A 21,498-nucleotide genomic window follows, 5' to 3' on the forward strand; every position below is an offset into this window, starting at 1 on the left:
TAGCTTGGGTATTGGTTCTCACTAGTAATTGAATGACGTGGTGGACTCTCCATATCTTAGGAAAGAAAACAATATGTATGGTTACCTGATGATTAATTTATTTCCGGATATGGAGAGTCCTCTCGCCCACCCTTGATTAAGACAGTTATTTTTGACTAAACCTCAGGCACCTCTACACCTTTGTGTTATTCCTTTTTCCATTTCCCTGCGGTCAAATGACTGGGGATTATGGGTAGGGGAGTGACACTTAACAGCTTTGCTGTGGTGCTCTGCCTCCTCCTGCTGGCCAGGAGTGATATTCCCACTAGTAATTGAATGACGACATGGACTCTCCATATCCGGAAAGAAAGAAAGTTATAAGGTAAGCATAAATTTAGTTTTTTCACATCTCCCTCTTGAAACCATTGGTTTGTAATCGGCTTACCACTGTGTTGCCTCGTTCCCGTCCTATTTCTGTTGACAAGCTTGAAGAATATGAGGTCAGCAGCATTATTAACTCTTGTATGTCCAGAGGTCGAGTACAGTATTTGGTTCACTGGAGGGGTTACAGTCCGGGGAGCATTCATGGGTTTCCTCCTCTGATGTTTATGCTCCCGCCTTCCTCCGTGCCTTCCATGCCGTTTCCCCAATAAGCCTTTTGTCCTCCTGCGGGGGAGGGTACTGTCTTGGTTTCACCCTGTTTTCATTTATTTGTGTCTTTAACGTTGCTCACTACACCTAGGCACCCTCTTATGGCCAAACTGGAGAACATCATCAGTGAGAAATATGTTGCAGTCCTAGAAATAAGATGTCATTACTTTAACCTGGCTTGTTTGCCGTCCTTTCTGGTTCCTGATCCCTGGCTTGTTCCTGACTCTGCTGATCTTTGTGTTCCTGGCCCCAGCTCGTCTGACTACTCGATTTGGCTCCTGATCCGCTCCTCCGACTACCAGCTCTGGCTTTGACTCCTATCTTCTTGTTTGGCTTTTGGAGTCTCTATTATTTTTTTAAATTTTTTAATAAAGGTGTGATTATTTTAGTAATTCACGTCTGTCTGATTCCTGATACTCTGACTGGAGCTTATATAAACGGTTGTTATGCTCTTTTTTTTTTTTTTGTAGGATTATATTATAGATACCTTTTTTAAAATTCACTAAAAGTTCCAGATTTTTAGGAGCTGTTTTTTCGCACATTACCTGATTCTATAGTTTTTTTTTTCTCACATACACGCTCGCCGCATCACACAATATATCAGTCTTTGTGTGATGTCATTATTGTGCGCATTTAGCTAGAACATTTTGCCACCAAAAATTCACGCCAAAAAGCCACATAGCTTGTTTGTTTTTTACAATAAGTTTATTATATTAATACTTTATTGCATATTTTCCTATTTTTTTAATTTTTTGCCATAATGGTGTACACATGCATCAACTGTTTCTCCCATACAGATGGATGCAGATGGCGTACTCCCAGCAATAAAAAAGTTTATTGCTGCTGCCATTGAGAAGGCAATGACTGCACTACCGCCTTCAAATAAATGTAGGAGGTCAGTTCTGGTATTACCTTATACTAGTTATATATGCACTGATAAACAAATTACTGAAGTATACTCTAATGATGAAGATTCCTCTGATTCTGAGGATCCCTCATCAGATACATAACCTGATAATTCCTCTTTTTTTTTTGTTAAAATTGAGCACATTTGTTCTCTTTTAAAATAAGTCTGTTACTTTAGGTATTGAAGAAACTAAACCTTCTGATAATAGACCCTGTAATCGTTTAAATTCAGTGTACAAAACTGTTAATCTCCCTGAGTTTTCCCCTGTACGTGATGCTGTTTCTGATATGATTGCTAAAGAATGGTCTAAACCAGGTACCTCTTTTAACCCTTCTTCAAGGTTTAAAAAAAAACAATATCCTCTACATACTTCTAATTAAGAGCTATGGGAAATAGGGATAGACAGATATAGTTTTTTCTGGGCCTATAAAGATTTTTGGCCACCTTTCAGGCCGAAAACGGCTTCATTTTTTTCCATATATTGCTGCCACTTCACTAAAAACACGCTCACTAATAAAAATATTATATATATATATATATATATATACACACACACACACAATGCCACTTGACAGGGAAATAAAAGGACATGCTGGAATATCGTTACTAGGGTTTATTCATTTGCTTTAATTTTTAATATATTTACTGGATTCAACCTCTTGAGACCTCATGAAAGTGTGACCCCCAATCTAGTACTTCTGGTGGGGGGCAGATTAAAGCTTTTTCCAGAATTTTGATTAGAATCTGTCCAAAATCCCTGGATTTAAAACATAATTTCTTAGGGATATCAAGTTGGATTCAAAATTCGTCCTCCCATGGGGAGATTTTTTCTTACCCATATTCCAAAACATCCTATAAAGGCCCAAGCTTTTCTAAAATGTATCTTTGACCTAGAAAATATAGGATTTTCTTCTTTGTATCGAAACAGGAAAATTCTTTCAGACCAATTCTGGATCTGAAAACTCTAAAGAAGTTTGTAAGAATTTCAACTTTCACAATTGAAACTAGTCGATCTTTACATTCCTATCCACCCAGAACATTTCTGAGATTCTCTTTTATGGAAAAGCCTTACCATTTAGTGGCTCTTCCTTTTGACCTAGCTACAGCTCCAATATTTTTAGATATTCTTACTGCCCTTCTGTCTGTAATCAGTGCTCAGTGTATTGCGGTGTTTCCTTATTTGGACGATATCTTGGTACTAACTCAATTTTTTCATTTAAAAGAATCTCTCATGAATCATCTGTTGTTTCTTCAAAAACATGGTTACCAAAGAGTTCCTTGATACCTCTAACAAAAGTAACCTTTTTTCGGTTTCCAGATAGACTCAGTGTCCATGACTTGTTCCTTAACGGAAAAGAGATGTCTAAAACTGGTTTAAGCTAGTCAAAACCTTCAGTGGCTATGTGTATGGAAGTTTTAGGCCTCATGATTGCAGCATCGGACACAATCCTCTTTTCTTGTTTTTACATGAGACTTCTTCAACTTTGTAAACTATGCCAGTGGGGCAAGGATTATACTCAAATAGCACAACTAATATTCTTAGTTCCCAATACGTTACCTTTCCCAGACTTGATGATTAAATCACCACTCCATTCTTCAGAGGGCTTCCTTTGCTCCTCCAACCTGGTCTGTGATCACCACAGATGCAACTCTTACAGGTTGGGGGTCTCTGAAAGCACAAGGAGTTTAGAATCCTTGGGAGGTGAGGTTATCAATCAATATCTTGGAACTCTGTGCTCTTTTCAGGGCCCTTCAGACTTGGCCTTTATTGAAGAAAGAACCTTATCTCCGATTTCTGACAGACAATATCACAAAGTGGCCTATGTCAATCATCAAGGGGGAACTCAAAGTTCTCTAGCCATGATAGAGGTATCTCAAATCCTTTCTTGGGCAGAAGCTAATTCCTGCCTCATTACTAGGATTCATATCCCAGGTGTAGACAACTGGGAGGTAGATTACCTCAGTTGTCAGTCCCTACATCCGGTAGAGTGGTCTCTCCACCAAGATGTGTTCTATCGGATTGTTCAATTATGGAGCATACCAGAAATAGATCGGATGGCTCTCGTTTTAAGAACAAACTTCCCAGATCCTTGCAAGGTCCAGGGATCCTCAGGAGGAGGTATTTGATGCTCTGGCAGTCTCCTGGTCTTACCAGTATGCTTATATATTTACCCCTCTGGTCCTGCTTCCCAGAGTGATTTCCAAAATAAAGATCAAATGGTCCTCAGTAATGTGTGGCCTTACAGTATTTGGTATGCAGGTCTAGTTCAGATGTCGAGTTACTTTAAGACCAGATCTTCTGTCTCAAGGTCCCTTCTTACATCCAGATCTAAAGTCTCTAAACTTAATGGCATGGAGATTGAATTCTTAGTTTTCAGTCATAGAGATTTCTCTGACTCTGTGATTAACACTGATTCAGGCCCACAAACCTGTTTCAAGAAAGATCTATCACAAACTTTGGAAAACGTATATTTCATAGTGTTCTTCTCATGATTACTAATGGTATTCTTTTAGGATTCAAGCTTTTCCTACAGACTTCTTTCACATTTTTTTCCTAAGGTTGTTAATTCTCACAACATTAATAGGGAAATTATATTTCCTTCCTTGTGTTCTAATCTGAGAAATGTTGCTTAAAAAGCTTTGCATTCTTTGGATGTTGTTAGAGCATTAAAATATTATGCTGAAGCTACTAAAGATTTCAGACAGACTTCTAGTCTGTTTTTTTTTTTCTGATACTAAGAAAGGCAAGAAGGTCTCTGCTATTTCTGTAGCCTCTTGGTTGAAATTTTTGATTCACAAAACCTTATTTGGAGGCAGGCCAGTCTGCACCACAGAGAATTACAGCTCATTCTTCTAGATTGTTTGCCACATCTTGGACTTTTCAAGAATGAGGCTTCAGTTGATTAAATTTGCAAAGTAGCCACTTTGTTTTCTCTGCATACATTGACAAAATGTTACCATTTTTATGTTTTTGTCTCGTTAGAAGCAGCTTTTGGTATAAAGGTCCTTCAGGCAAGTTGTCTGTTTGATAATTGTACCCATAATTTTGAGCGTTTTTTTTGTCATAAAAGGCATTATTTGGGTTTTGAATGTATTTTCTCAGCGAAAAAAGCTGTTTTTATTTAATCCTTCAATTTCTTGTTAGTTGTGGACTTCGACATCTTGGGTATTATATCCCATACGTAACAGCTCGCAGACTCTCGCCACCTATATGAATGAAAACATAATTTATGTAAGAACTTACCTGAGAAATTCATTCCTTTCATGGTGGTGAGAGTCATCAAGGCCCCACTGTGGGTTATATTTTTTGCTTAATGCACATCTTTTTTCCTGCTCCTCATTATTGGCTTATACTCCTTAAAAACCTCACTATTTGGCTTTTCGTACAAATTAGGTATATGTGAGGTGGGAGGGGTATTTATAGGATTTTGAGGTTTGGGAAACTTTGCCACCTTCTGGTAGGAATGCTTATCCCATATATAACAGCTCCTGGACTCTCGCCACCATGATAGAAATAAATTTATCATGCAAGTTCTTACATAAATTATCGTTTTACCTTTATGATTACCTTGTTTCTAAGCCTCTGCAGACTGCCTCCTTATGTCAGTTCTTTCGACAGACTTGCATTTTAGCCAATCAGTGCTGCTCTTGTTTAGGACACTGCATCTCCTTGCAACTCTTTGATTGCTGCCAATATGCACCATGACTTTTGGATCAATCCCAGACTCCTCCAGCAATTAGTCAGCATGATGCACTGTATGCTGCACCTGAACAGCTGGTAGACGGCATACTTCTGTTAAAAGGATCTGGTCAATAAATTGCCCTAACAACCTACTTTCTAATTAAATGCCCTACAAACAACACCTGTCTGATATGCCCTCCCTGAGTCATTGCCAAGTTTCTATCCACATCATCTTCTAACACATATTTTAGGGGTGTGCACTGTGTCCTCCTTTTTGGCTCTTCCTTTTCTGACAATGGGCTACTTCCCTGAACACTCTCCTCTCCACCAGTTCCATTCCTACTTCTCTTCTGTGTACAGCTTGCTGTGTCATAACCATAGTAATGAGAAGCCTATTGCAATGGGGTGTGCACCCAAAAGCAGAAAGCACAAACGCACATGCCCACACATACTGTATCATACAGGGTGTGTGTGTGTGTGTGTGTATATATATATATATATATATATATATATATATATATATATATACACAAACGCACATGCCCACCCATACTGTATCATACAGTGTGTGTGTGTATATATATATATATATATATATATATATATACTGTTTATCCATACAACAAATACATATATATATATATATATACAGAGTATATATATATATATATAGAGATAGAAAACACAGCTAGATTAAATGCAAAATGGAAGAGTTAGCATTTAGCCATATGTTGAAAGGCTCAGGACCACGTAAAGGTCTCTGCCTCCTTGTGTCCCTAACACTGAGATACAAACAAGGGTGACACAGGCCCTTTGTAATTTCCCTATAGAGATACAAAACATGGAAATGGACTGGTTAACCCTTCTGATAAGCTTATCCTCTCTGAGCCATCCACCTCTCAGGACTCTATTGTCTAGGAGATGCCTATTCTCTCTCCACAGTCCTCTTTTATCCTTCACAAGCAGTTCCCTGAGGCGCACCTGTCTCTCCTGTTGGAGGTGTTTTTTTTGCCAGCGTTTTTTATTTCTCAGTTACAATCTGCTGTCTCTGCTGCGCTAAACCCCTTACCTATCTCTGGAAAGCGTAAGAGAAAGGTTAAGCATAGTTCTGCTGATTTGGGGGATAGCCCTTCACTTTAGTCTGAGTTGGCTAGTTTGTCTAATTTTTCTGAGGATGAGTTAACCTCTGTGGCATCAGAAGGTGAGCTTTCGGAGTCAGAAGTTTCAGAAAATAAACCTCCTACTTAAGAGGAACCTAACTTCAGATTTAGAATTGAGCACTATGTTTTCTTTTGAAGGAGGTTTTATCTACCCTAGATGTTGCAGAAGCTATGCTTCCTGATGAGCATAAGATTCCTAATAGATAGGGTCTATGAAGAAATTGTCAGGGTTTTTTCCCTGTTGTGTTTGCCATGTGCTGCTGGCAGCCATTTTACTCACCTCTCTTCCTGACTATGGTGCATTGTGGGGGATGCTGCTCAATTCCTGCACTTCCTTTCATGGCCAGACTGGTGTGCATCATCCATGTGAGACAGGATGCAGTCTCAGAATTGTGATGTCATCACTTATTATTTAAAGGGCCTCTGTTCAGTATGCTTTGCCTTTGCGTTGTCTCAGACTTGTTTGTGAGAGTTCCTGTGTATTACCTGGCTGCCTGACGTCCTTCCTGGTTCCTGATCCCTGGCTTGTTCCTGACTCTGCTGTTTTCCTTGTTCCTGATTCCGGTTCGTCTGACTATTCGCTTTGGCTCCTGACTCGGCTCGTCTGACTACCAGCTCTGGTTTTGACTCCTGGCTTGTTATTTGACTTGTGGAATTTTTTATTATTTTTTGCTATTAATAAAGGTGTGATTATTTTTGCACTTCTTGTCGAACATTATTGCAAATGAATCGGAAAGGATTGGAACTCCTTTCTCTCCTTCAATTTTTAAAAAATAGTTTACTGTCCCTGATTCTCAATTGGAACTGTGGAGCTCCATTCCTAAGGTGGATGGAGCCATTTCCACACCCGCCAAACGTACTACTATTCCTCTAGAGGATAGCTCCTCTCTTAGGGATCCTATGGACAAGAAATTGGAGAGTTACTTTAGAAGGTTGTTTCAACATATGGGTCTCCTGTTTCAGCCACTTATTGATGTGACTCTTTGTCAGAATTAATTGAAGTTGAATCCTCCCTTGAGGACATTCAGGAGAGGATCAAGGCACTAAAAATAGCCAATTCTTTTATCTGTGATGCTAATATGCAGATTGTCTGTTTGAATGCCAAGGCCTCAGGTTTTGCTGTCCTGTTGCGCCGGGCCCTTTGAATACAGTCTTGGACGCTGATATAGTCTCCAAGTCTAGACGTCTTTCCTTACCATTCAAAGGGAAGATTTTATTTGGCTCAGGTCTGGACTCCATCTTTTTCACTGTTACAGTGGGGGAAGGGTTCTTTCCTCCCCCAGGATAAGAAACCTAGACCTAAAGGGCGGCTGTCTTCTAGTTTTCGCTCCTTTTGTTCAGACAAGAATCAACGGACTCCATCATCCTCCAAGCCTGAACAGTCCAAGGGTACTTGGAAGCCTATCCAGACTTAAAACAAATCCAAGCAGACTTAGAAGCCCACAGACAACAAATCCACATAAAGGGGTGACCCCTGATCCGGGATCGGATCGAGCAGGGGGCAGACTGTCCTTTTTCTCAGAGGCTTGGGTTTAGGATGTTCAGGATTCTTGAGTGTTAGACATCGTATCTCAGGGATACAAAAAAGGGTTCAAATCTTGTCCTCCGAGGGGCAGATTTCTCCTTTCAAAACTGTCTACAAGACCAGAAAAGAGGACAGCTTTCTTAGATTGTGTTCTGGACCTTTCCTCCTTGGGAGTAATTGTCCCGGAGCAGTCTCAGAAAGGGGTCTAGTTTTTTACTCAAACTTCTTTGTGGTTCCCAAAAAGGAGGGAATTTATCGCCCAATCCTGGACTTAAAATGTCTTAAGAAGTTTCTCAGGGTTTCCTCCTTCAAAATGGAGACTATCAGGTCCATCCTTCCCTTGATTCAGAAAGGACAGTTCATGACTACAATCGACTTAAAGGATACATACCTTCATGTTCCGATCCACAAGGATAATTTTCAGTTTCTGCGGTTTGCATTTCTTTACCTGCCATTTGGCTTAGCTACTGCTCCCAGAATATTTACAAAGGTTTTGGGAGCTCTCCCTGGGTACCGCAGTGGCTCCTTACCTGGACGATATCTTGGTTCAAGCTTCATCTTTTCTTTTTGGCAAGATATCAGACAGAGTCTCTTCTGTGTCTCCTTCGGACACACGGGTGGAAAATAAATCTAAAAAAGAGTTCCCTGGTTCCCAGTACCAGGGTTGTTTTTCTAGGCACTATCATCGATTCAGTTTACATAAAGATCTTTCTGACAGATCAGAGACGTTCCAAACTGGTGTCGGCTTGTCAATCCATTCAGGCCATCCTAAATCCTTTGGTGGCTCAGTGTATGGAGCTGATTGGATTCATGGTGTCTTCAATTGACATTGTTCCTTTTGCCCGCTTCCATCTACGACCTCTACAATTATGCATGCTGAGGCAATGGAACGTAGATCACTTAAACCTGTCTCAACAGATAGTTCTGGACAAGCTAACAAGAGACTCTCTTTTGGTGGCTCTGTCAAGATCACCTGTCCCTAGGCACGTGCTTCTTGAGACCATCCTGGGAGATTGTGACTACGGATGCCAGCCTTTCAGGCTGGGGGGCAGTCTAGGGTCCCAGGAAGTTTTAGAAGACTTGGACCTGAGAAGAATCATCTCTTCCAATCAATATCTTGGAACTTCGGGCCATTCACAATGCCCTAAGGGCATGGCCCCAACTTTGTTCTGCCCAGTATATAAGATTTCAATCAGACAACATAACTTTTGTCGCTTACATCAATTATCAAGGAGGAACAAGAATCTCCCTAGGTATAAAGGAAGTGTCTCGAAATCTGCAATGGGCAGAATCCCACAATTGTCTTCTTTCCGTGATCCACATCCTGTTAATTCTAATAACACCATCTTGGCCGCGAAGAACAGGGTTCGCAGATCTGGTGAGGATGTCCTCCTTCCCTTCATGGAGGTTGCCATCTTGGATGGATCTTCTAATGCAGGGACCATTCCTTCATTAAAACCTAGATTCTCTGACTGACTGCGTGGGGATTGAACGCCTAGTCTTATCCAAAAGAGGATTTTCTGAGAGAGTCATAGTCACTATGATCCAAACTCGCAAGCCTTTACTCGCCGTATTTACCACAGGATGTAGCATACTTGCCTACTTTGGTGTGAGGAATACGGTTTTTCTTGGCACAAAGTGAGTGTTGCTCGAATTCCGTCTTTTCTTCAGGATGGTTTGGAGAAGGGCCTGTCGGCCAGTTCTTTGAAGGGTCAGATTTCTGCCCTGTCGGTTCTACTGCACAAGAGATTAGCAGACCTTCCTGATGTACTGCACTGGTTAGAATCAGGCCTGTATTTAAGCCTGCTGCTCCTCCATGGAGCCTCAATCTTCTTCTTTGTTTTTTGAAACAAGCTCCAGTTGAGCCTATGCATTCTGTTGATCTTAAACTTTTATCCTGGAAAGTTTTTTTTTTTGTTGGCCATCGCCTCTGCTCGCAGAGTCTGAGATATCTGCTTTACAGTGTGAGCCCCCTTATCTGGTATTCCATACGGATAAGGCAGTTTTACGTACCAAGTTAGCATTCCTACCTAAGGTGGTCTCTGATCGTAACATCAATCAAGGGATTGTTGTTCCTTCCTTTTGTCCTAACCCTTCTTCCTCGAAGGAAAGTTTGCTCCACAATTTGGATGTTGTGCGTGCTTTGAAATTTTATCTTCAGGTTACTAAGAATTTCAGACCATCCTCTTCTTTGTTTGTTTTATATGCTGGTAGACGCAAGGGCCAGAAGGCCACTGCGACTTCATTATCTTTTTGGCTGAGCAGTATCATCCGTATGGCTTATGAGAAAGCTGGACAACAGCCTCCTGAGAGAATAACGGCTCATTCCACTGGGGCAGTTTCTTCTTCCTAGGCTTTTAAGAACGAAACCTCTGTAGATTAAATTTGTAAGGCGGCTACCTGGTCCTCCTTGCAAACTTTTAGAAAATTCTATAAATTCTGTTTTTGCTTTGACTGAAGCAGCTTTTGGGAGAAGGGTGTTACAGGCTGTGGTGCCCCCAGATTAGGGTCTGCCTTCTTCTTTGTCCTCCTGTTTTTATTAATTCAGTGTCCTCTGGAGCTTGGGTGTTGGTTCCCAACAGTAATGAATGAAGGTGTGGACTCTCCCTGTCTTTGGAAATAAAATAAAATTTATGCTACCAGATAAATTTCTTTCTTTCCTGGCAGGGAACCCCGCCTGTTGTCTTTTTTGGTCTGTTTTCCTTTTCTTTGTACACCTCTATACCCTAATGTTTCTCATACTTGTCCTTGTTCCCTTGGCCGAATGACTGGGGGGATAGGGGAATTGGAAGGGATATTTATAGCTTTAGGCTGGGGTGTCTTTGCCTCCTCCTGGAGGTGTTGATATTCCCAACAGTAATGAATGAAGTTCTGGACTCTCCCTGCCAGGAAAGAAAGAAATGTATCTGGTGAGCATACATTTAGTTTTTACTGATTCACAGTTTATAGCAAATAAAAATGTCTGCCCCACCCACACATCCGTTCCCTATAGATACATCCTTACCTTTCACCACACACTTTAATCCCAGCAGCAAGGACCTTACTGAATAAGGAAAATATACAAACTCCAGTGTTTGCAGTGTTATTAAAGGGCATAATATGCTAGAGAATGTTATTATTGCACTAAAGCTTATTTATCCCTTGCAAAGTCCACTCCAGAGCAGCAGTGCACTACATTGGTGACCAATGACAAGAGGCAAATGTGCAGTCACCTGCTAGCTCCCAGTAGACCACTTCCTGAGCTTACCTAACTGTGCTTTTTAACAAATGATGATAAAAAACAAAGCACATTTCATAACAGAAGTAAATTGAAATATCTCTTAAAATTTCACAGGTTATCTGAACCGTGAAAGTTTAATTTTCACTTTTTATGTTCCCTTATCTTTTATTCCATTTCCATTTTCTGTGTTTTCATTAAAGGGACATTAAACCCTAAATTTTTCTTTCATGATTCAGATGGAGAATACCATTTTAAACAACTTTCTAATTTACTTTTATTATCTAATTTGCTTCATTCTCTTGATATTCTTTCCTGAAAAGCATATCTAGATAGGCTCATTAGCTTCTGATTGGTGGCTGCACATAGATGCCTCATGTGATTGGCTCACCCATATTTGGAATAATTGGAATGTTGTTTAAAATTGTATTTCTCCAACATTGGTGTGTCCGGTCCACGGCGTCATCCTTACTTGTGGGATATCTCTTCCCCAACAGGAAATGGCAAAGAGTCCCAGCAAAGCTGGCCATATAGTCCCTCCTAGGCTCCGCCCACCCCAGTCATTCTCTTTGCCGTTGCACAGGCAACATCTCCACGGAGATGGTTAAGAGTTTTTTGGTGTTTAAATGTAGTTTTTATTCTTCTATCAAGTGTTTGTTATTTTAAAATAGTGCTGGTATGTACTATTTACTCTGAAACAGAAAAGGATGAAGATTTCTGTTTGTGAGAGGAAGATGATTTTAGCAGACAGTAACTAAAATCAATTGATGTTTCCACATAGGACTGTTGAGATTAAGTAACTTCAGTTGGGGGAAACAGCAGACTTTTCTGCTTAAGGTATGACTAGCCATATTTCTAACAAGACCATGTAATGCTGGAAGGCTGTCATTTCCCCTCATGGGGACCGGTAAGCCATTTTCTTAGTCAAACAAACAGAATAAAGGGCTTAATATGGGCTAAAAAACTGGTAGACATTTTTATGGGCTAAATCGATTGCTTTATTTGGGCATTTTATTCATATTTATGCTGACAATTCGCATTTATAAACTTGGGGAACGTTTATTAAACGGCAGGCACTATGTTAGACACCTTTTCCAGTCAGGGGGCCTTCCTAGTTGTAGACTGAGCCTCATTTTCGCGCCATTACTGCGCAGTTGTTTTTTGAGAGCAGGGCATGCAGATGCATGTGTGAGGATCTGAAATTTGCTGGAATAGCTTCTAGAAAGCGTCAATTGGTATCGTATTCCCCTCTGGGCTTGGTTGGGTCTCAGCAAAGGCTATAGCTGGGACTGTATAGGGGTTAAATTTGTAAACGGCTCCGGTTCCGTTATTTTAAGGGTTAAAGCTCTGAAATTTGGTGTGCAATGCTCTTAATGCTTTAAGACACTGTGGTGAAATTTTGTTAATTTTTGAACAATTCCTTCATACTTTTTCACATATTCAGTAATAAAGTGTTTTCTGTTTAAAATTTAAAGAGACAGTAACGGTTTTGTTTTAAAACGTTTTTTGTGCTTTGTTGACAAGTTTAAGCCTGTTTAACATGTCTGTGCCTTCGGATAAGCTATGTTCTATATGTATGAAAGCCAATGTGTCTCCCCATTTAAATTTATGTGATAATTGTGCCATAGCGTCCAAACAAAGTAAGGACAGTACTGCCACAGATAATGAAACTGCCCAAGATGATTCCTCAGATGAGGGGAGTAAACATGATACTACATCATCTCCTACTGTGTCTACACCAGTTTTGCCCACACAGGAGGCCCCTAGTACATCTAGTGCGCCAATGCTTATTACCATGCAACAATTAACGGCTGTAATGGATAACTCCATAGCAAATATTTTATCCAAAATGCCTACTTATCAGAGAAAGCGCGATTGCTCTGTTTTAAACACTGAAGAGCAGGAGGGCGCTGATGATAATTGTTCTGTCATACCCTCACACCAATCTGAAGGGGCCATGAGGGAGGTTTTGTCAGATGGAGAAATTTCAGATTCAGGAAAAATTTCTCAACAAACTGAACCTGATGTTGTGACATTTAAATTTAAATTGGAACATCTCCGCGCACTGCTTAAGGAGGTGTTATCTACTCTGGATGATTGTGACAACTTGGTCATTCCAGAGAAATTATGCAAGATGGACAAGTTCCTAGAGGTTCCGGTGCACCCCAATGCTTTTCCTATACCCAAGCGGGTGGCGGACATAGTAAATAAGGAGTGGGAAAAGCCCGGCATACCTTTTGTACCCCCCCCCCTATATTTAAGAAATTATTTCCTATGGTCGACCCCAGAAAGGACTTATGGCAGACAGTCCCTAAGGTCGAGGGGGCAGTTTCTACTCTAAACAAACGCACTACTATTCCTATCGAAGATAGTTGTGCTTTCAAAGATCCTATGGATAAAAAATTGGAGGGTTTGCTTAAAAAGTTTTTTGTACAGCAAGGTTACCTTCTACAACCCATTTCGTGCATTGTTCCTGTCACTACAGCAGCGTGGTTCTGGTTCGAGGAACTAGAAAACTCGCTTAGTAGAGAGACTCCATATGAGGAGGTTATGGACAGAGTTCACGCACTTAAGTTGGCTAACTCTTTTATTTTAGATGCCGCTTTGCAATTAGCTAGATTAGCGGCGAAAAATTCAGGGTTTGCTATCGTGGCGCGCAGATCGCTTTGGCTAAAGTCTTGGTCAGCGGATGTGTCATCCAAGACAAAATTGCTTAACATCCCTTTCAAAGGTAAAACTCTATTTGGACCAGAATTGAAAGAGATTATTTCAGACATCACTGGGGGAAAGGGCCACGCCCTTCCACAAGATAGGCCTTTCAAGGCCAAAAATAAGTCTAATTTTCGTTCCTTTCGCAATTTCAGGAACGGACCGGCCTCTAATTCTGCATCCTCTAAGCAAGAGGGTAATGCCTCACAACCCAAACCAGCCTGGAAACCGATGCAAGGCTGGAACAAGGGTAAGCAGGCCAAGAAGCCTGCCGCTGCTAACAAAACAGCATGAAGGAGTAGCCCCCGATCCGGGACCGGATCTAGTGGGGGGCAGACTCTCTCTCTTTGCTCAGGCTTGGGCAAGAGATGTTCAGGATCCCTGGGCGCTAGAAATAGTTTCTCAGGGTTATCTCCTGGAATTCAGGGAACTACCCCCAAGGGGAAGGTTCCACATGTCTCACTTATCCTCAAACCAAATAAAGAGACAGGCGTTCTTACATTGTGTAGAAGACCTGTTAAAGATGGGAGTGATACACCCAGTTCCAATAAAGGAACAAGGAATGGGATTTTATTCCAATCTGTTCGTAGTTCCCAAAACAGAGGGAATTTTCAGACCAATTTTGGATTTGAAGATCCTAAACAAATTTCTCAGGGTACCATCGTTCAAGATGGAAACCATTCGAACGATTCTACCCACTATCCAGGAAAGTCAATTTATGACTACCGTGGATCTAAAGGATGCGTACCTACATATTCCTATCCACAAAGAACATCATCAGTTCCTAAGGTTCGCTTTTCTGGACAAGCATTACCAGTTTGTGGCCCTCCCATTCGGGTTAGCCACTGCTCCAAGGATTTTCACAAAGGTACTAGGGTCCCTTCTAGCGGTTCTAAGACCGAGGGGTATTACAGTAGTACCTTACTTGGACGACATTCTAATACAAGCGTCGTCCCTGTCAAAAGCAAAGGCTCATACAAACATCGTTCTGGCCTTTCTCAGATCACACGGATGGAAGGTGAACATAGAAAAAAGTTCTCTGTCTCCGTCGACAAGAGTTCCCTTCTTGGGAACAATAATAGATTCCTTAGAAATGAGGATTTTTCTGACAGAGGTCAGAAAGTCAAAACTTTTAAGCTCTTGTCAAGTTCTTCATTCTGTTCCTCATCCTTCCATAGCGCAGTGCATGGAAGTAGTAGGGTTGATGGTTGAAGCAATGGACATAGTTCCTTTTGCACGAATTAATCTAAGACCATTACAACTGTGCATGCTCAAACAGTGGAATGGGAACTATACAGACTTGTCTCCAATGATTCAAGTAGATCAGAAGACCAGAGATTCACTCCGTTGGTGGCTGACCCTGGACCATCTGTCCCAGGGAATGAGCTTCCGCAGACCAGAGTGGGTCATTGTCACGACCGACGCCAGTCTAGTGGGCTGGGGCGCGGTCTGGGAATCCCTGAAAGCTCAGGGTCTATGGTCTCGGGAAGAGTCTCTTCTCCCGATAAACATTCTGGAACTGAGAGCGATATTCAATGCTCTCAGGGCTTGGCCTCAACTAGCAAAGGCCAGATTCATAAGGTTCCAATCAGACAACATGACGACCGTTGCGTATATCAATCATCAGGGGGGAACAAGGAGTTCCCTGGCGATGAAAGAAGTGACCAAAATAATTCAATGGGCGGAGGATCACTCCTGCCACCTGTCTGCGATCCACATCCCAGGTGTGGAAAACTGGGAGGCGGATTTTCTGAGTCGTCAGACATTCCATCCGGGGGAGTGGGAACTCCATCCGGAGATCTTTGCCCAAATAACTCAATTATGGGGCATTCCAGACATGGATCTGATGGCGTCTCGTCAGAACTTCAAGGTTCCTTGCTACGGGTCCAGATCCAGGGATCCCAAGGCGACTCTAGTAGATGCACTAGTAGCACCTTGGACCTTCAACCTAGCTTATGTATTTCCACCGTTTCCTCTCATTCCCAGGCTGGTAGCCAGGATCAATCAGGAGAGGGCCTCGGTGATCTTGATAGCTCCTGCGTGGCCACGCAGGACTTGGTATGCAGACCTGGTGAATATGTCATCGGTTCCACCATGGAAGCTACCTTTGAGACAGGACCTTCTTGTTCAGGGTCCATTCGAACATCCAAATCTGGTCTCCCTCCAGCTGACGGCTTGGAGATTGAACGCTTGATTCTATCGAAGCGTGGGTTTTCAGATTCTGTGATAAATACTCTGGTTCAGGCCAGAAAACCGGTAACTAGAAAGATTTACCATAAAATATGGAAAAGATATATCTGTTGGTGTGAATCCAAAGGATTCCCATGGAATAAGATAAAAATTCCTAAGATTCTCTCCTTTCTACAAGAAGGTTTGCAGAAAGGATTATCTGCAAGTTCTCTAAAGGGACAGATCTCTGCTTTATCTGTCTTACTACACAAAAGACTGGCAGCTGTGCCAGATGTTCAAGCATTTGTTCAGGCTCTGGTTAGGATCAAGCCTGTTTACAGACCTTTGACTCCTCCCTGGAGTCTAAATCTAGTTCTTTCAATTCTTCAAGGGGTTCCGTTTGAACCTTTACATTCCATAGATATTAAGTTACTATCTTGGAAAGTTTTGTTTTTGGTTGCTATTTCTTCTGCTAGAAGAGTTTCAGAGTTATCTGCTCTGCAGTGTTCTCCGCCCTATCTGGTGTTCCATGCAGATAAGGTGGTTTTGCATACTAAGCCTGGTTTTCTTCCAAAGGTTGTTTCTAACAAAAATATTAACCAGGAGATAGTTGTACCTTCTTTATGTCCGAATCCAGTTTCAAAAAAGGAACGTTTGTTACACAATTTGGACGTAGTCCGTGCTCTAAAATTCTATTTAGAGGCTACAAAAGATTTCAGACAAACATCTTCTTTGTTTGTTGTCTATTCTGGTAAAAGGAGAGGTCAAAAAGCGACTTCTACCTCTCTTTCCTTTTGGCTTAAAAGCATCATCCGATTGGCTTATGAGACTGCCGGACGGCAGCCTCCTGAAAGAATCACAGCTCACTCCACTAGGGCTGTGGCTTCCACATGGGCCTTCAAGAACGAGGCTTCTGTTGACCAGATATGTAAGGCAGCGACTTGGTCTTCACTGCACACTTTTGCCAAATTTTACAAATTTGATACTTTTGCTTCTTCGGAGGCTATTTTTGGGAGAAAGGTTTTGCAAGCTGTGGTGCCTTCCGTTTAGGTAACCTGATTTGCTCCCTCCCTTCATCCGTGTCCTAAAGCTTTGGTATTGGTTCCCACAAGTAAGGATGACGCCGGGTCCACGGCCCGCCCTGGTTTTTTAATCAGGTCTGATGAATTATTTTCTCTAACTACAGTCACCACGGTACCATATGGTTTCTCCTATATATATTTCCTCCTGTCCGTCGGTCGAATGACTGGGGTGGGCGGAGCCTAGGAGGGACTATATGGCCAGCTTTGCTGGGACTCTCTGCCATTTCCTGTTGGGGAAGAGATATCCCACAAGTAAGGATGACGCCGTGGACCGGACACACCGTTGGAGAAAGTAATTTATCAGGTAAGCATAAATTCTGTTTTTCTATCTGAATCATGAAATACATTTTTTTGGGTTTAATGTCCCTTTAAGTTTTCCATGGTGCCTCCGTATAGCTAGTCATGGATAGGATTTCTATATATATTATCTTCGTATCTCTTCAGTAATGTGATTTGTTTCAGCTCAGTATAAAGATATAACAACCCTAATATAAAGCTAACTTGATAAGATACTTGACATCCAGCTTGTTGTTTTGTAATATAAATATTTGTTATTCACTGATAAACTCTGGAATAATTTAGCAATTTCTGCAGATTATGTTGGTCTATATAGCTTTCTTTTATATAATGCCAATAATTTAAGGAATGGAGAACATTAAATGTTTTATTGCAATAATGAAGTGTCTTTAATAAATTTAATGAGATTGTTTTCTTATTTTAGACCCTTCCTGCTGCATTGAGAGCGCTTAAAGGAAAAGCAGCAAGACAGTGTCTTACAGAAGAACTGGGGCTACATGTTCAACAGAATCGAACAGTGTTGAACCACTCGCAGTTCGATTACATAGTGCGAATGATGAATTGCACGCTGCAGGTAAATAACGGCTGTTCCTTTTAATAATGAAACTAATAAAAGAACAAGACTTGCCGATTATTTTCTTAAGTGGTGATATATTCTTAGAACCGACATCCAGTAGTGGTGGCAGGAACAAATACAGTAAAAGAATTCAAGAATGTCTGGTTACCTTAAAGGGACAGTATAAAGTAAAATTGTTTTTCCTTTAATGTATTTCCAATGACTTGTTACACCAGCTGCAGAGTATAAATGTATGAGAAATTGCAGGTTTATTTGTGTATATGAAATAGCTGGTTTTGTGCTTTGAAACCACAGCTTATTAAAACGGGTTGAGCTTGCAGGTAATATTCCGATTATCCTTACTCTGTGACGGAATAATCTAGATTTTATTAAAGACACAGAGACGAGTATTTTGCTAGTTTAACACAGAATAATCATGATACCAACTGGTTTGGAATAGAATGAATAGGCTTAAAATAAAATGGTCTAAAATTGTTATCAGAGGACCAATCTGCAGCATTTAATATCTCTTGAAGAGAAGCTGATTTGGAGAAAGCTTTTGAAGCAAAGGCTCCTCTATTAGAATGAGAAGTTATCTTCCACTTCAGCCTGCACCATAATCCACCTAACCCATCTACTAATGGTAGGAGTAGGAGAGGATACAAGTAAATCAAAAGTTGTTTAGAACAGGAAGATCTAAGAGGTAATGTTCCTCGTTCATATTCTTTTAGATATAGTACTACACATAATTTAGGATGTTCATAAAAGTAGGGAAAGAAAATAGTAGAAGAAAGGGTTTTAGTCCTGTGAGAAATAGAAAAAATTACTCCTTGAGGAGATTTTTTTTTTATCATAATCTTACGTCAGAGACCCTTTTTCAAGTTAAAAGGCATAAAAGTGTAGTAAGCTTAGCAGTAAGTCGTTTAAGTGAAATAAATTAATTATCGGACCATTTATTAAAAAGAGATATAATCAAATCAACATCCCCAAAAAAAGAATATTTAGGTAAAGGAGGTCTTTTGAGGCAAATAGATTTAATCAACCTACAAGTTAAAGGGTTTTGACCTTTGGCGATATTAGTAATGGGTCTATGGCCTGCAGAAATCGCTGATCTGACTATATTAATGGACCTGTATGACAATACAGCTTTAAAAAAACGAAGATAATTAGCTAATGATTTCACTTAAAAAAGCTCAAATGGGATCCAGGTGCACCAGCTAGTCCATTTAAGCCAGCCGAATAAATAAAATTTCTCCTACATTGGTGTATCCGGTCCACGGCTTCATCCTTACTTGTGGGATATTCTCAATCCCTACAGGAAGTGGCAAAGAGAGCACACAGCAAAGCTGTCCATATAGCTCCCCTCAGGCTCTGCCCCCCAGTCATTCTCTTTGCCGCTCTAACTAGTAGCATCTCCCCGGGGGTGGTAAAGAGTATGTGGTGTTAGTTGTAGTTTTTTATTTCTTCTATCAAGAGTTTGTTATTTTAAAATAGTGCCGGCTTGTACTATTTACTCTGCTGCAGAAAGTGAAGAAGATTTCTGCTAAGAGGACTATGATTTTAGCACCAGTAACTAAAATCCATTGCTGTTCCCACGCAGGACTGTTGAAATCAGATAACATCAGTTGGGGGGAACAGTTTGCAGGCTTAACTGCTTCAGGTATGATCAGTCATTTTTCTAACAAGACCCAGTAATGCTAGAAGACTGTCAGAAATTCCCTCTGGGATAGGTAAGCCATTGTTATTAGATTCAGCAATAAAAGGATGGCTTATTTTAAGGGCTTATGCTAGTTGACAATATTGTGGGCTAATCAATTGCTTTTTAGCAAGTTTTCAACTTAAATAGGTGTTTTTTTATCAACTTAAAACACTTTTGGGGATTAATTTGCGCCTGGCACTTAGTTGGACACCTAATCTAGTCAGAAAGGCCCCTCCACTCTGGTATGCAGAGGAAGGAAGCCTCATTTTCGCGCCTCAATTGTGCACTTGTTTTGACTAGCCAGTTCATGCAGCTTCACGTGGGGAGTCCGGAGGCATCAGGAAGGGCTCCAGGGAGGCTTATATTCTTACCAAAATAACCCTAAGGAAGGTAAAAGCCACAGGGCAAGCTGTGGCAGAGTACTGTAGTGTGTTAACCGGTTAACTGCTGTTATTAGCTCCGGTTTGGGCATTAAGGGGTTAATTGGTTTGAAAATTTGTGTGCAACCTTTTCAAAGCATTATGACACAGTGGTGAAAATTTCATAAAAATCGGATGTGTTTTTGATGGTTTTTTGATGTTTCAGTAATAAAGTGTGCACTTTTATTATTTAAAGAGACAGTAACGTTTTTGTCAAAAATAAATTTTATTGCATTGAAGTTACTTTTAAGTCTGTTAAACATGTCTGAACCTTCAGATAGCCTATGTTCTCTATGTTAAAAGGCCAAGGTGGTTCCCCCATTAAATTTATGTGTGAAATGTGCTATAGCGTCCAAACAGCTTAAGGACCGTATAATTACACTTAAAGATATAGCCCAAGATGATTCTTTAGCTGAAGGGTGTGAAGATAGCTCGCTATCCTCCCCTTCTGTGTCAACACCAGCTATGCCCGCGCAAGCGATGCCCAGTACATCTAACGCACCAATTGCGATTACTATGCAACAGTTAGCGGCAGTAATGGATAATTCTCTCTCAGCATTTTTATCCAAACTGCCAGCTTTTCCTAGGAAGCGTGATTGCTCAGTTTTAAACACAGAAAATGAGCAAGCTGACGCAGAGGATAATTTATCTGTAGTGCCCTCACATCAATCTGACTTGGCGGTAAGGGAGGGCCTGTCTGAGGGAGAAATTTCTGACACAGGGAAAGTTTCTCAGCAGGCAGAGCCTGATGCCATAGCATTTAAATTTAAGCTAGAACACCTCCGCGCCCTACTTAAGGAGGTCCTAGCTACACTTGATGATTGTGATCCTTTGGTGATCCCTGAAAAATTGTGTAAAATGGACAAATTCTTAGCGGTCCCAGTACACACTGATGCATTTCCGATACCTAAGAGGGTGGCGGATATCGTGACTAAGGAGTGGGAGAAGCCAGGTGTACCCTTTGTTCCCCCTCCTATATTTAAGAAAATGTTCCCAATTGTTGACCCTAGAAGGGACGCATGGCAGACGGTCCCTAAGGTAGAGGGGGCAGTTTCAACGCTAGCTAAGCGCACGACTATACCAATAGAAGACAGTTGCGCTTTCAAAGATCCTATGGATAAAAAATTAGAAGGTTTACTTAAGAAAATCTTTGTTCAACAGGGTTTTCTTCTTCAACCAATTTCTTGCATTATTCCTGTAACCACTGCAGCGGCTTTTTGGTTTGAGGAACTAGAAAACTCGCTCCAAAAGGAGACTTCTTATGATGAAGTCATGGACAGAATTCACGCCCTGAAGTTGGCTAATTCTTTCATTACAGACGCCGCTTTCCAGTTAGCTAAATTAGCGGCGAAAAATTCTTGTTTTGCAATTGTGGCGCGCAGAGCGCTTTGGTTAAAGTCTTGGTCGGCGGATGTGTCGTCCAAAACAAAATTACTTAATATTCCT

At 41.0% G+C, this 21,498-nt stretch overlaps 1 protein-coding gene across 1 annotated transcript in view; it reads left to right on the forward strand.

Annotated features, from left to right (window-relative positions):
- SBF2 (SET binding factor 2) overlaps positions 1 to 21,498 on the forward strand; it is a 1,344,181-nt gene that overhangs the window by 784,132 nt on the left and 538,551 nt on the right. Inside the window, exon 16 of the mRNA XM_053720592.1 lies at positions 17,803 to 17,952. Within this exon, the coding sequence (XP_053576567.1) occupies positions 17,803 to 17,952 (150 nt within the window). The remainder of the gene's footprint in view (positions 1 to 17,802; positions 17,953 to 21,498) is intronic.

The sequence above is a fragment of the Bombina bombina genome, chromosome 7 (assembly GCF_027579735.1).
Source record: "Bombina bombina isolate aBomBom1 chromosome 7, aBomBom1.pri, whole genome shotgun sequence".
In the NCBI taxonomy this organism is placed as follows: Eukaryota; Metazoa; Chordata; class Amphibia; order Anura; family Bombinatoridae; genus Bombina; species Bombina bombina.